Source organism: Choristoneura fumiferana, chromosome 8, assembly GCF_025370935.1.
Source record: "Choristoneura fumiferana chromosome 8, NRCan_CFum_1, whole genome shotgun sequence".
Lineage (NCBI taxonomy): Eukaryota > Metazoa > Arthropoda > Insecta > Lepidoptera > Tortricidae > Choristoneura > Choristoneura fumiferana.
This window is the reverse complement of record NC_133479.1, coordinates 7,238,001-7,253,877: the sequence shown is the minus strand read 5'-3', so window position 1 is coordinate 7,253,877 and position 15,877 is coordinate 7,238,001. Positions and strand designations below refer to the sequence as shown.

General features: G+C 37.5%; 1 protein-coding gene across 8 annotated transcripts in view; it reads left to right on the top strand.

Annotated features, from left to right (window-relative positions):
• The first annotated feature begins 3,823 nt into the window (after positions 1–3,823).
• The window catches only part of Nhe2 (Na[+]/H[+] hydrogen exchanger 2), a 41,711-nt gene continuing 29,657 nt past the window's right edge, over positions 3,824–15,877 (top strand). For all 8 annotated transcript variants that reach the window (XM_074090896.1, XM_074090898.1, XM_074090901.1 and 5 more), the window contains exons 1-2: positions 3,824–4,003; positions 13,231–13,495. In XM_074090896.1, the coding sequence (XP_073946997.1) occupies positions 3,896–4,003; positions 13,231–13,495 (373 nt within the window). In that variant the 5' untranslated portion in view covers positions 3,824–3,895. The remainder of the gene's footprint in view (positions 4,004–13,230; positions 13,496–15,877) is intronic.

Here is a 15,877-nt window from a genome sequence, read left to right as displayed (position 1 = left end):
TGTACTATTACTTATTCTGTGGTATAAAATCAAAACTAAACCAAAATTATACAATTTAATGGCTAAATCTCATAACTAATAAATGTATTTTGGGACTTAATCACGAAGACTAACGTTATTTATTGTTAAAATACCTCGAAGTTTCGACCACATTGTAGCGGCTGTAATCACGAGTCGACTGATGCCGGTATTCGTCTAGTTGCGCGAAAAGCTTGTGTTATGTATGGGTACTATTACTAGTACAGTCGAGTTCATAAACATGAGAGAAAAACAAAAAAACTATTGTGGTAGCGGCACTCGTATCTAGTTGTTGGATTTATTTTTGAGACGACACGGGAAGAATGGAAATATAAATTAACTAAAACAATTTTAATGTTAATATCATTGTTTATATATTACAAATTTGTCAAAGAAAATATCTTTGCGACGATTTTGACATTGGCGAAATGCACGATTATTATATTTAAAAGTGTAATAAATAAATTCGCATTGTCCATTATTTGCACAAAAAAGTTCACAGACGCGTGTCTCAAGTGGATGGCACTCGCGCTCGCACTGGTCCCAACCGGTCCGACATATCGTGTCCGTGAGCAGTGTCTATGTGTGCGTTGCTCGAGCGCACTTTTTCAAGTAGATTGAACTCTGTACCTACTTATCTGTTTTGCCGCCCAAGACTCGAGAACAAACATTTAGTCATGTTCTCTAACCGGGCGAGACACCTATCCGGTCGAATGAAATGGTTCGCTTGTACTTGCGTGGTCAGATGCAAACGTCCCTCATTAGAAGTAATACGAAGGCATTAAGAACACGCCCCAGTCCGTTCAGCCAAGGGCGGCGCCGAGCCGTCGCCTCGCATTACTGCTTGAATCTTAAAGAACCCATTTGTCAACCTAACGTGGAGAGACTAAGAGCTCTTATATACGCATCATTTTCATTAATGTCACGACCTTGGTCGTCGTGGAGTCAGCTAGGTGGCTCTTTGTCGGCAGGTTTGACATTCTTTGTGAGGTATTGGATTTATTATTAATACGTGTAATTATGTTTCAGATTTCTTAGGTCATGCTTTGTGGCTAGGATTCCGATTGAACGTATTGTTATTGGGTGACCTCTAATTTTAATAAAGGTCAAGTATCAACAAAGACACCTTCAACGAACAAAAATTTTAGTGGGTAGAATACGAAATAATCACTTAATTTGGAAATGCCTTTCCAGCGATGATATATTCATCTCAAATCATCTTTTTCTACTCCTATACTGTAATCTGTGATTTACTTAATCATCACGAACAGTAACAGGATACATAACAAGATTCTGGAAAAGTCTAATAATGGTTTATTCCCCATAACAGCACTGTATCGTAATGTTGCTAAACGATACTGCACCATTTACTTTTTTTTTTAATTCGTACGTTCGGACAGACTAAGGTGCAGCCAGTTACAATATTTTATATGGTTTTATGCAGAATAAAACTTTCCGAAACAACCATAGCCTGCCAACATAAGTTATGCGTATTTTTACATCGTCACAGGCAAGTAAACGTTAATCAAAAACAGTTTTTTTTTGACATTTTCATATTTCTCACTTGTTTACCTTCTCTGCGTTTGCCATAGCTTTTACTAAAGTAAGAAAACGTTTAAAGTTTACTATTTCTCTAACTTTGTATGTAATTAATAAGTACTACTACCCAGTCGAAGAAAAAGAATTGTATGCAACGTTATATAAGTAAGTCAAAAAAAGCTCGTGGCGTCTTATTCTTACGATGTTCGCTAAAGCTCACCATCGTAACTCACGGCACTCACCTTTTTTTTGCCATGTTTATGGAACCCTATTTATTTCGAGAGGTTCAATAGTGTCGCAGACTCAAATTTTCAGTTATAAAATTAGAAATATATCGTTTATTGTTTTTAAGTTGCTTAGGATATTATCACTGAAACTTGCGGTAAATACATTTTATTCTATTTTATCTTTTTTTCCACAATAACGTAAATTTTCTGCACAAAAGTCAGTTACGTGGTCAGGTTCGGATTATCCCTGATTACTTTGTAGTATTGTAAAAAATACAAGGTATAGAAAAACTTGCTGTTTAAACATGGATTGAATTTATAATATGATATACCAAGCATGCAAACATAAAAAAGTTAGGACATTGATAAGACTATTTTTTTTACATTCCCGTTGTTCCAAAATACACCATCATTTTCGTGGTCACACTTATTAAGTATATTTTAAACAAAAAAAATAGGTCAAACCTCCTGTGAATCCTTTTTTAACTATAAGCAACTTTGAAAATAAGACTGCGTCAATATAACGTATAATGTTTATCGCAAGTCATAATTATTATCTATAATTAATGTAATAAAGGTTCAGTTAGATTTGCGTCAAGATCGAGCGTCATTTTCGTTACGGTTGGACTTGGTAAGTATTGGGTAAATAAATATAATGTTTTACTGGTGCTGTGTCATTTGCAGTTAAGTTATTCGTTTCATTGCTTCAAATCTATAGGATATTTACTGCAGAGCCCGCGAAAGTAAGAGCTTTTCAAATTTCGTGGTCATCATTTTCGTGGTCTATGGGCCACGAAACTGATTAAAGACCACGAAAAAGATGATTTCCCTACAAGTAGAAAAATTACAGAACACTTTTATAGAATTTTCTGCTTTTTACAGTGTAATCGTTTATGCCGTATTGATTTAATTGATTTAAAACGAAGAATGGTTGACCGTCAACAACATTTGCTCCAGGTGTGGTTATAGGAATTATGACCAGTGCGTCGCCAATTTTGTTAACTGGCGAGAGGTTCAAGATTATTTTGCCCTGAATGTACGTGTGAAATGTATATATCTAAATTTAAAAGAAAAATTCGTCATTTCAGGAGCATTTGTTGTTAACATAATTTCGTTCTGGTTTACCGTAGACCTGCACGGGGGGAAGGTATTGAAAAACTGTTTTGGTTTGTGAGTTGAAGTTATTAATCTTACTTTAATTAAGTAATTTCTACATAGTATTTAAAGGTTACAAAAATGACAATTTGAAGTCGTCATTTTCGTGGTCAAGTTTTAATTTTTTTTTTATATAGATATCGATTGTCTATTTCTGTCCATACCTGATTAATTAAATAATGCTTATTCGTTTTCTCATTATGATCGGATTTTCATTCAAATAGTACAATTATAAAATTTTAAAATAAACAAAATTTCTTTTTCATATCTCGATGCTCATTTTGTTACCGTTAAAATTGGATTTTTGCTTTTTTTAAAAAAAGAAACTTTATCGATCTCTTATAATTTGTATTGTAATTAATAAGTACCCAGTAAGAAAAGTATTGTATCAAAATAAAACAAACATCAAAATGTGTGTCTTATTCTTATTTCTGTAACCATCGTAACTCACACCTCAAATTTTTAAACCCTTTATACAACTGTTGCATAAAATACTATTAAATATATTCAAATCCAAAATTGAGTTTGTAAAAACTTCCTACAGTCACACAACCAAATTTTTTATTTTGATCTGTACGTCCCACTGCAATGCTGCACAAAGGCTTCCCCTTTTTGTTTCATCCATCACTATCAAAAGTTTGCCAGTTTAAGTCGAAAACTTAATAAATACCATATTTTATTTTAACTTGTCAATCTTTAATGATTACGGAAACGGAAATAAAATTAACAATTGGCCTTCCTATGAAAGTAGTCATAACAAATTACCCAACCATTTAAATTTCACTTCTACAAATCAATTTCACTATGCCACACTCGAATACAAACCCAAGCGCGCGCACGTAAACTATCGCTATCAGCATCGCGAATGGGCAGATTGTGAAAAACCTCGTGTATATTTTATTGTTAGAGGAACAGTGTCAGTGAAGACATGCCAAAGTGGACAGTGCGTGGATGAGATGACGTCACTAAAGCACGGGGTGAATCTAAGCCGGCGGGCGTGCAGGCGGGCGCTTGCTGTGGCAGCTGTGGCACTCCTGGCTGTCAGCCATTGCAGTCCTATTGAAGTAAGTATACTCTTTATAATTTATTGAATCAGCCGTTAAAAGAAAGAAAGAAAGAAAATAATTTATTTAAAACAGCAATGACACATAATAAGTAAAAATAACAATAGGAAATGTTGCCGCTATAAAAAGGTCCCGGCTCAGCATGTCGCTGGTTGAAAACCAGCACTACTTAGCAGCAGCGTTACTTTCCGGAGGTCCATATTAATGAACTAACAGGATTACTTTGTTGTGTCTGTCTGTTTGTCTAACATTGTGGTAGCTTGAACGGTTGTGTTCAGTGGCGTAGCTATAGTATAGTGGTGCAGTGCACTAGGGCCCGGAGCTCAGGGGGCCTGTAACCTAAGCGTTGTCAAAATAGGAGCATAAAAAAAAAATCTTGTGAGCGGGCTCGAGCCATTTTTTCAAAATGTTTTTGAAAGTCCAGCTACGTGGAAAGGGGGTGGGTGGGTGGGGGTGTTGTGTTGCTCTGAAGATGAGTTCTGGTTGAGTTCGAATCGCGTCAGTTTATTGCGATGGTGGGGATAGATGGGTTTGTGTGATTTGTGTGTGGTCATACAGTGGTAGTGTTGGAGGTGGAGGAACTGCATGGACACACATTTCTTGCATAAACGTAGCTATCATAAGGTCGCGGATGAGCAAAGTAATGTTTTAGTTAATTTACTGTTTATATGTGATTTTCACAATACGATTAAAAGCGTGGCGTAGAACGTCCACCAACGAGATGTACGTACAGATGATCCTGGCTAAAGCCAGTTCACGGTGGATGCAGGTCGTGGGGAGGCCTATGTATGTCCGACAGCGGATGTCCTACGACTGAAATTATGATTATGATGAGTAGAATCACCCAATTAGTTATACGTTATACCATGTGTTTTAGAATTGATCGAATGTGTCAGCAGGAGGTTGGGTTAGTTTGAGGTTTTTGAAGTGTCAAATTATTTTTATTTTGATAATCAAAAATGTATCGGCATAACTACTCTGGGATAGTGCTCTCATATTGCTAATGTCAGTAGATAGGATTTTTACCTAAACTTGGAAGATTCCGTATAAAATACGAAATCCTTAGAAAAATATTACTTAATTTTTTTCTTAATGGCTACGGAGCCCTATTTTACGCGTGTCCGACACGCTCTTGGCCGGTAAATATAATCTCTGCGTGAAGCTGTGCTTGACTTTTGAACTGGTACTTAACCAGTAGATTACTTACACAATAAAGATCATAAATATTTTATTGCCCGCTTTCATCTGGGACGTTAAATGACATTGTAGCGACATGCTTACTCAGAAGCTGCACGAAGTTGTAAGATTATACTGCAAACATTCTGTATTTTTAACCGACTTCAAAATAGGAGAAGGTTCTATGTTCCACTGTTTGTATTTTTTTAAATGAGGCTTAGTACTTCAGTGTACACCTGCGCTGATAAAACACAGACACACATAAAAAATCTTTGGAGACTCATTATACTTAGGGGCTGTTTCACCATCCATTGATTAGCGTTAACCGACGGTTAAATGTGATGCCGTCTCCGTCTATTCGAACAAAACAAATAGAGACACACTCATCAATGGATGGTGAAATAGCCCCTAAAAGACCTAAATAGGATTGTAATGTAATAACCAGCGATTTGGCATGCTGGGAATTTTAAATCACAAGTGAGATTAGTAGGTACACAATCGTTATCTTATCCAAGCACGTGGGACTTCAAAAGAATGAAATTGCCGTTACGTACCGATTAGCGTTCGTACGCTTTGATAGAAATTAAATACGTTTATAAGTTGTTTAGTATTATATTTTTCTTTATCTATACCCATATAGTAAATCCTCTAGGTAATGACCAGCATTACGACATTGGATTATATTATGAACACGGCTGTATCGTAATGAGATTTCATACATCATTACAGCACGGACGGGGGGGGGGAGCAGGTTGGTTCTTGAACACATGACATTTAATATATGGATATAGATAAAATAAATATTGTATGCAACTGTACGTAATCAGGCCTTAAAACACTCATGACCCTATTATGAATCTCGGCTACGCCTCGTTTCACAAACCCACACTCGTGTTTTAAGGACCCCTATTACGATACATTTGCATAAAATACTATCTTCAACAACAGAAATCTTAGGGCCACTTTTATATCTATAGCATGGTCTATTACAAACGAGCATGGGGATCAGCTGATGGTCAGCATTCCGCCGCCGATGGACCGTCGCGACATTGTGGTAGTCACTTGCCAACTGAGTCGAAAATCAAAGTCCGTATCGTACCGTCCCTCTCGCTCTTGTATTAAATAGTATAAGTGCCAGAGGGACCGAACGACACGAACTTCGATTTTCGTATTTCGTAGTAGCCCTGCTGGTTATAAGATAGATCGTATACAGATAGATTTCTTACTTGAAGGTCCCAAGCAATAACTTTCGGTGAAAAAAAAAATCTGCTTGACCACGTGCAGAAAAAAAAACTCAGTTTTGAGTGTATGAATCTATGATCAAGCCTGAACCAGGTTAAACAACTCACTCAATCTTGATTTATATATTCATCTACAAGCGGTTAAAAGTAGCTAAACTGCTGTGCCTGCTAGCTAAGCCGCGTGGCAGGACCAATTTGTTCAACGAGGCGCCGGTAATACGGGCCATAATGACAGACGACCAGATGGCCTAGTGGTTAGAGAACCTGACTACGAAGCTTGAGGTCCCGGGTTCCCGTGTCGGGCAGATATTTGTATGAAATTTATTTGTTCTCGGGTCTTGGGTGTTTAATATGTATTTAAGTATGTATCTATCTATATAATTATCTTTATCCTTTCATTTAATGAGCGCCTGAGTGGTCGCGTATTTATTTCATAATAACAGAAAGTACCTGTATCTTGAGACGAAATTGCCGTGTAGTCGCCTGATTACTTAGTGACGAGGTTGAATAATGTATGAGCTTTCTGTCGTATGTTTATGGAAGGGTAATTTAATCTTGTATTAGCATCAAAGTGTATTAGGATCGGATGTAGAGAAATGGATGGGTTCTTGTTAGACACTTAACTTTTAGTTTTCCACTTTTTTATTTTCCCGCCAATGTGTATGGAAACACTTTTTTCAATTAAAAATTTAAGTAAATTCAAAAAGCTGAAGAGAAATTTGACTTGCAAAAATTTAAGAAATCTTAATTTGCAAGATAAATACAAGTTTGTAGAAACAAAGCTATAATCAACTCAACCTTACTTAACCTGTAAACGCCAATCAGAGGATAATAAAATTACCTACATATTGCAAAAATTCACAATATTTTTCTACCACCATCTTTTACCGTTTGAAAGAAAGGGATGGTGAATGCAATCAAGCAATCAAAGTTAAAAAGAGAATTGCGAAAACTAGCCGTATACTTATATGTAACAAAAACCGTTAATTGTTCTCAACAAGGTTATGCCTCGAATTACATTTTTTAGTTCCCATTTTACATTTAATTTAATTCAAGGTCTGCTGAAAAAGTAACGCTACGAATGCTTAATGTGCTACGATTATGTCGGTCGTAATTCATACGCCGTAGAGGCAACGACGTAGCGGTCGGAGTCATTTCGTAGCACCGCGTAGCAGATGCGTGAGCGAGTGAGAGACAGAGAGTCGTGGTGGCAGGTGAAGATTTTTTAGGGTTCCATATCCAAAGGGTGCCAACGGAACTTTATTATTGAGACTCCGCTGTCTGTCTGCACGCTGGCTGTCTGTCCGTCTATGACTCTAGGGCTCTATCTCTTGCTATAAGTATTTTTAATTTTGTTCGTGTTAGTTGACTGTATTTAAATACTACTTGGCTTTGGATACACTTTTCAAGTAAATCAATGGAAAAAGGTTTTTTTTTATACCACGTCGGTGGCAAACAGGCATGTTGAAGACCTCCATGCTGTAACTCGCTGGAAAACTCACTTGCCAACTGAGTCGAAAATCGAAGTTCGTATCGTACCGTCCCTCTCGCTCTCGTATTAAATAGTATAAGTGTCAGAGGGACCGCACGACACGAACTTCGAGTTTCGAGTTTCGTAGTAGCCCTGCTGAACCGATTTAGATTAATTCGGTAAATACTGATAGTTTGAGTCCCGGGGAAGGACATATATAAGGTAGGTGTATATTAAGTTATTTCTTTTTGCCTTTTTGTTTTTATGTGTATGTAAATTCCTTACTGTACAGTGGAACCATTTGATTCCTGACCCACCGTAGAACGTTCTCACCGTAAGTGTCATACTTAATTAATTCCCTTGTCATGGTTTCACAGTGGTCACGATTCAGTTGATTCAAGTGTACTTTCTTAGGAAGTAACTGATTATGCACTACACCTGCACAAAACTATCCGCCGTTTTCTCGCACGCGTACCTCCAGCTTTAAACCAGGGCAGCTACCAGTATAAACCCAATTAAGTAGAGTTAACCCACATCGTAATTAACGAGATCCCGGGCCCAAACTCTGAGCCTGTAAAGCATACCGTGTTTTATCTTAAAACATCCTTTGTACACGTAGTTTAAAAGTTAAAAGGAAATTTGAGTATAAAGTTCGATTTATCAGCGGATCTTAAGGGTTATAGGTATTGGTTATGTACTCGTATGTGTTTTGACAAAAGATAATGATGTAAATATGGGTTCAAAGAACTATTTATGTTTCTGTTCCGGCCCGCTACGTCTGTCAGTCACATAATTTGTGTCTTAATGAAGAACAGAAATCCATCCTCCTCCGCGTCCACGTAAAACAAAATGTATTATTTTTTATTCGACTGGATGGCAAACTTGCAAGTGGGTCTCCTGATGGTAAGAGATCACCACCGCCCATAAACATCTGCAACACCAGGGGTACTGCAGATGCGTTGCCAACCTAGAGGCCTAAGATGGGATACCTCAAGTGCCAGTAATTTCACCGGCTGTCTTACTCTCCACGCCGAAACACAACAGTGCAAGCACTGCTGCTTCACGGCAGGATTAGCGAGCAAGATGGTGGTAGCAATCCGGGCGGACCTTGCAGAAGGTCCTACCACCTGCAAACAGACATGTATGGCACAGACTTAACTACCACAAAAACCTTACAATTCTTACAAGTGGAGGAGGGTTACTTCCGAAAAGATTCCTCCGCTTTTTCACTTTTCGTTTTTTTTATATGTACATATATTTACCTGTAGGTTAATACATTACGGTACCAATGAAATGTAATCCTCTCTGAACCACAATATCTGTTTTGACTGACAACCCGTTCTTTGCAACTAACTCTTTACAGACTGAAATGGAAAACTACGCGTGACATTTCTATTCATCTGTTCTTTATTGGTTATGTAGAGCTGTTACTTTCAAGAAATACACATAAAGATAAATTTATTTTATACTCGTACATATCATACAAAGTAAATATCTAGCCCTCTTGTTCTAAGAGGAGGCCTGTGCCCAGCAGTGGGACGTATATAGGCTGGGATGATGATGATGATGAAATATCTGGCAGACCCCAAACTAGACAGAGAATGTATCTTTGGGCCATGGAGTGCACTATACTAGATAAAGTTTACCTGCAATGCTTAGTAGACGTCAAGTGGCAATTCAACTTCGTTTGTACGTAAAGATAAATTTCCTATTACATAACCAAAAAGTTTGAAGTGTCTCATTATTTTGATAGCGTTCACCACGAGGCCGTCTATTGATCCCGGGCTCTTTGGCATGCCTCGATAGTTTCCGCCTATCTTGACCTTGCTTTGTGAGAAGAGGCAGCCTTCGCGGGAGTTTACCCGGTATTTGATAAACTTGGGTCTTTGGACATGAAACTACTGTGAGACTCACTCATATTTAATGAAATAAAACCGGATAGGTAACTCATACTTAAAACAAGATTAGAGTATAGGAAGAAGAGCTATAAATTAGCCCGAAACATGTCGAGCTAAACTCAATTGAAGACGTGATAACTAACGTGAGACGTTACCGTTTTCATACATGTCTCTATGGCGGTAGTGTATTGGATACCTAACACAAAATTATATGAAAAAAGTGGGACACTTTTTTTCTTCTATTACAATCGAAAGTGCTCCTGGTTCTGAGTAAAATCAAAAAAAAGTCATTTCAACAATTTTTTCTGAAAGCGCTCTGAAACACGCCCTAAGCCACGTATAAATTAATGTGTATTTCTACTTAATTAGAATTGGTAGTGTTGAGTAAATTTTCTCTCGCAGACGGACTAACTTACACACGAGTGAGAGTGATCCTTAAGGGTTCTATTTTTCACACGAACATACGGAACCCTAAAAAGGATTAATAACGTTTTATTTATCTTGAGCCACAATAAGAGGCATGTAGCATAGGTTTCTACTTTGTTTCTACACGCACATATAGGATGTAATCAGAAGATCATCTCAAGCGAAACTTTTAATCTGAATCACGCTGAGTGGGATGGGAATTGTACGGAATAATATTTTTCACCCAAGAATTTTCTTATTTGTTACGAGGCAACTGCCTGTTTCACTGCAATGTTTTCTTACCTAAAGAGCCAGATAAATATACAAACAAGTCCGCGAACTTGTGGTGAATCTAGTGATTTTAAAATTTAAGATTAATGACATCTCAACAATGTGTGAAGAAAAGCAGCGAAAGCAGAAGGTCACTGGGAGCTATTCGCTTAAGGTATAAACGTAATTAATCTCCAATTTTATTATTGTGCTAACGTTTTACTCAATGAACGAGAGTAAGTTTGATTGTAAAAATTTCCAATCTCTTACTTTGATTTGCAAAATTTTTCCTATGAATATAGGTAAGTAATGTAAAAAACTTTTAAGAAAACCCGTAAAACTAAAAATTCGCCTGTAAACAGCTCCGCCTCGTAAAAGAAACGCAAACCAAAGTTTTCCACTGTTAAAAGTCTTACAAAGATGTGCCATTAAAAACTTTGAAAATACACCAGCTGTTCTGTTGTTTAAATAGATAACAAGTTTGTGATGAAAATTTCGTTTTTAAGGGACGCATATTTACTGGTATTAGTGGGAAAGTAAATTTTATTGTGATTTTGGTTATTAAATAAAAAACCTCTTACTACCACATATGCAAGCTAATAATCAAGTTCTTACGTCTAGTAAGTTCTCCATTTTTGTATCAAATGTTTGATTTGAATGATTGAGTGTTCAACACGCTGATGCTCCTGTCAGGTGACTCTTGCGGCCACCTCTTTCAAAGTTAAATGAACGATTGCAACTATTGGGCTTTTCCAATGTTCTTATCGGGACAGTGTTGAGCACTCATAGTTTTACTCTACCTTCTCGTCAGGGGGCGTTCTAGTAATACGTAACGCAATTTTTGGAGATTTTTGAGCGTGGCCCGATATGCACTTGGCCAGTTTTTTAAGCAAATCTACAAATAATATTTTTTCCAATATCAGTCTGAAGAACACACAAATAATATGTACGAGTATTTAATAAAATTTTACCGGAGAAAATTAGTTCTTGTACATTATTATTATTTATTAACCACATTATTATCCAATCTAATCTCATTAGGTATAATATAGCCCAAGCTAGAGCCGAAGGAGTTTTCTAAGAAGCATTTGTGTAAATACTTAAATTAGAACTCAACATCAATTAGCTAATGGCTCTTCCACTGTCTGGGAATCTAAGCGACGCCTACCTGACCTATTTAAAGTTGACGAATATTTATAAACCGGGATTAACTTGGTAAATTTTGACCGATGTCCATGACATGAAAACCGTTTTTTATAGTCTAAATACACTCTTAAGCCACGGATCCACTTCAGCATCGTCAGGCCAAACAGCGTCCAATTGAGTTACCAGCACATTATTCAGATATCAGTGTGAGTGACAGCACACTGACCTACAACTCTATTTCTATGTAGGGCCGTTAGGACGTGTCAGATTTATTTTTGCACGCTCCGTTGTGGCAGATATTAATGCAGGTGACTGTACGCGGCTCACGGCACCTCTAACGGCAACTGCTATCAAAATGTTTTATTCTAAGACAATCCCTCGATCCCCAATCGGCCATGAACATCTTTGCTTGTTTGACGCAACGCAAATGCTTGGGGTAGCAGAGATTTTTGTAAACCGCATTGCACTATACCGAAACAAAACGATTTATTCTATTTTACAAGCTTTTATTTAGTTTCACCTGTCCCGTTGTCTGCCTGTCTGTAATCGAATCTTGCAAGTTGAATTCGACCAACTTCCAGTAGCTGGATTGACCCGAAATTTGGTATACTTATGTAAATTGCGTGACAATACAATAATCTGGTAGTGACATCCTGGTAGTCTGGTCAGGATCGTCTCCACAGGACGGAACTCTTCAACGGTTAATGGCATCGACATTAAGAGAAGTCTCTTCGTTCCATTCTCCATACAAACGTAGTCTCGGTCTCATTTGAAAACTAAGCAACAGAAATAGATTAAACTTTGTAAGTATGGACTAGACGTAATTATCTATGCTTGTGGTTTTTCATATTTTCATATAAATGTGTATTATTAGAATTACAGGAGCTCAAAAGTCGACTAAAAAAGATGTCAACTTTGCACGACAATTACAGACTAATAAAGCATTTTTACAAAAATCGAAAAAACCACAGGTATAGAAAATATAATGAATATCTTGATTGTAAAATATCATTGATTTCTGTCCTATACTTTTCGTAAAATTCAACCGCCCAAATCTTGAAAAGCCTACAGCTATTTCGATATAAATTACGGACGTCGTTGCGGAAGGCATGGGGGGGACGGCTGCGAGCGCTTATGTCACGAGCGATAAAGACAGCAATATCCCAAACGAATACCTAACGCGGCCGCGCGGCCGGCAGGGAAACATCTCTTAAACTTGGTATGCAAATGTAGTTTGAGTGACAATACAAGTACAGTCAACAAAAAGTACAGTCAGTAAAAAAAGCTTGTATTTATTAAAAATGATTTTTTTAACTAAAACTTATTTAGTACCTAATGAACCATTTTGCGTTTACCATTTAGGTTTTCTCGAATTTTTTTTACAATGAAGGAAATTTTTTACTATGGATTTTAAAATTTTGCGAAGCAAAGTAAGAGATTGAAAAGGCAATTTTTACGATGAAACTTAGATACAGTACCCGGCCATAAAGATTGCACATCGGTCTTTGGAAAGAGACTCGGCTAATTTCGGCTTCGTAGAGCGTTGTCACACACAACTTAAGTAAGTGATGTATTATGAATTTGTGTTTAAAAGTCCTAACGAACCACTTTTCTTTTCAGAGTACTACGAAACAGAGTCCGTCCATTACTGTCGATGGGACTTCCACGTACCCTGGGCTGGGCTTTGGGCCCATGGGCCCGGTCGCTCCCTTGCCAGGGGAGCCGCCGGGCACACAGCTTCGCCAGCAACTGGAGACCACGTCGGAACTGCCGGCCACGGAGAAGACGAAAAGGACCCTCGTCATAGCAGCCTTCGAGTTCCACCGTGTGGAGACGCCTTTTCTCATCGGATTGTGGATATTCTTCGCCAGTTTAGCGAAAATAGGTAAGAAATTTATTACTTTTTAGTTAGTTTATACTGGTTTGGGCCGGGCAGAGTGCCCCATGCACCCACAAAGATGGACGCACTCAGCCACAAGTCACTGGGGGCAAGGCAAGCTGAAGCGGAGATAGCGAAACGAGCACGAAACTGATCTAGTGGTCAGATATGGCTATGAATCGAGAGACATTAACGTAGTTTAGTGAGAAGAAAAACAAAACTTTGAGAAAAAAACCTTTTTAAGCCTTATATCTCCAAACCTATACGACGTAACGTATGTAAACGTTAATATACTTCTGGAATGCATCCAATCTAATTAATAAAATTAAAAGAACTGAAAAAAGTCCGAAAGTTTCGAGGTTTCTTACGTGTTAAGCTGGAAGTACAACCAATTTAATGCAACATAAATAGTTTCACACACACTCCTAAGGGTTCCAAACAACCATAGGTACTAAAAATGTAGCTTTATGTCACGTTTTCGTTTTGAGGTTTCTTTGTGTAAGATTTGATTGGCCGGCAAGGTCCATACGTTTACCTTTAAGTAGATAGTCATACATGATTAGATCCAAAAAGGTTAGGGTTAATTATTTTAGGGATCGCTGCCCTGTTTTGAAGCCACTACCCAAGCAAGTGAAGCAGTGTAATCACGTATGAAAGTTTTCGGGTCCGTGTTCAGAAACTTACCCATCTAACTTCAGTTCGTCTCGCCATACTGTGCGTTCGATCGTTGGAGAACTCTACATGCTAAATAAATATCAGTTGGCATTATGGACAAGAATAAAATCATGTCAAATGTTCATGTCACACCCGTACCTACCGGTTATCGCTGGGAACTATACATTCGAGGTTGTTCACCACTATCTTTACCTAACAAATTGTCCAGTTAGGTAGGTCCAACTTCGACAAAGAATCTAACTCGAATGGATAGTGTTCGGTTGACCTTTACTGTTGGCCTCTTTAAGAATCTCAGAGTTACGCAATGAGCTATATAAGAGCTATGCTTGGAGTTTCTCTGCGCGATAGGATCATGAAATACAAAAATTTGTGAAAGAACTAAAGTCACCGACATAGTTATAGCTCAAAGAGTATGCAAGTTGAAGTGAGTCATATTGCTCGAAGAACAGATAACCATCGGGAGAAAAAGGTCCTACAGTGGCGACCACGAAGCGGAAGACAAAGCGTTGACACTTCAACTTCTTACTAGTTGGTTTGACGACATTGTGAGAGTTGCGGGCCACCGGATTATTATATTGTCACCGCACTATTATACTAGTTAGTATGCCAAAATTGAAGTCAATCGCTGACCACTGAAATTGGGTCAGAAAGAACTTGCAAGATATGACCCAACAACATACGAGTAACAAACAGGGCAAGTTAAATAAAATCTTGTAAAAACAAATAGAAAATATAAAAACAAACAAGTCTAGTTTGCATTTTTATTGCGCTTCAAAGACTCTCGGTTTCAGTCGATTCGTTTTTCATTCGGAACTCGGTCTGGGTCATTGATTATCTAGGTAGTTAGCCACTTGTCAATCAAGTGGCCTCGATTGGTTTTAGCAGCAACGAGAACTAAATGCCCTTTGATTTACTGCAAATAAATTAGCTTTAGATTGTTTTTCTATTAACTTTTTTTTAACAACTAACCGAGCGAGGGTGTATTCGTTTCGTAACTTTTTTACAAACCTAACCAATTAGCTTGAAACATGTCGAGCTAAACTCGATTTTAGACGTGAGTTATCAGGTACAATAAATATCATTTAATATGAGTGAGTCTCATTGTAGTTTCATGTTCAAAATGAACCAGAAGTTTGATTTTTTCATTTCTCAAAGTGGTAATAGACCTGAGTATTTGATATCTATATCAGCTTTGGTACCTCCATGCATCCCTGAAAAAAACCGGCCAAGAGCGTGTCGGACATGCCCGAAATAGGGTTCCATAGCCATTACGAAAAAATTAAGTAATATTTTTCTAAGGATTTCCTATTTTGTACGGAATATTCCAAGTTTAGGTATATTTTATACCTTAGGCTACTATTTACTCTTAAACTACTAATCATTCTCAAGAAAGCTTAACCGTTATAGTTTTCCTTGTAAGTTTGATATACTTACTAACATTCTGTTTTTTTTTCGAATTTTTCCACCCACCGGTTTAGATTTTAGAGGCGGGGGCGGACGCTCGATTTTAATGAAAATTTGCACTTTAAAGTTGAATATTTTGCAAACACATCACTGAATCGAAAAATCGTTTTAGCAACCCCCCAATGGTTTTAAAAAATTTTAAAGATCAATTCAACGACACCCCACACTACAAGGTTGGATGAGAAAAAAAATCGCCCCCACTTTAGGTCTAATTTTTTTTTAAATATATCATTTTGTCGGCATAGTTTA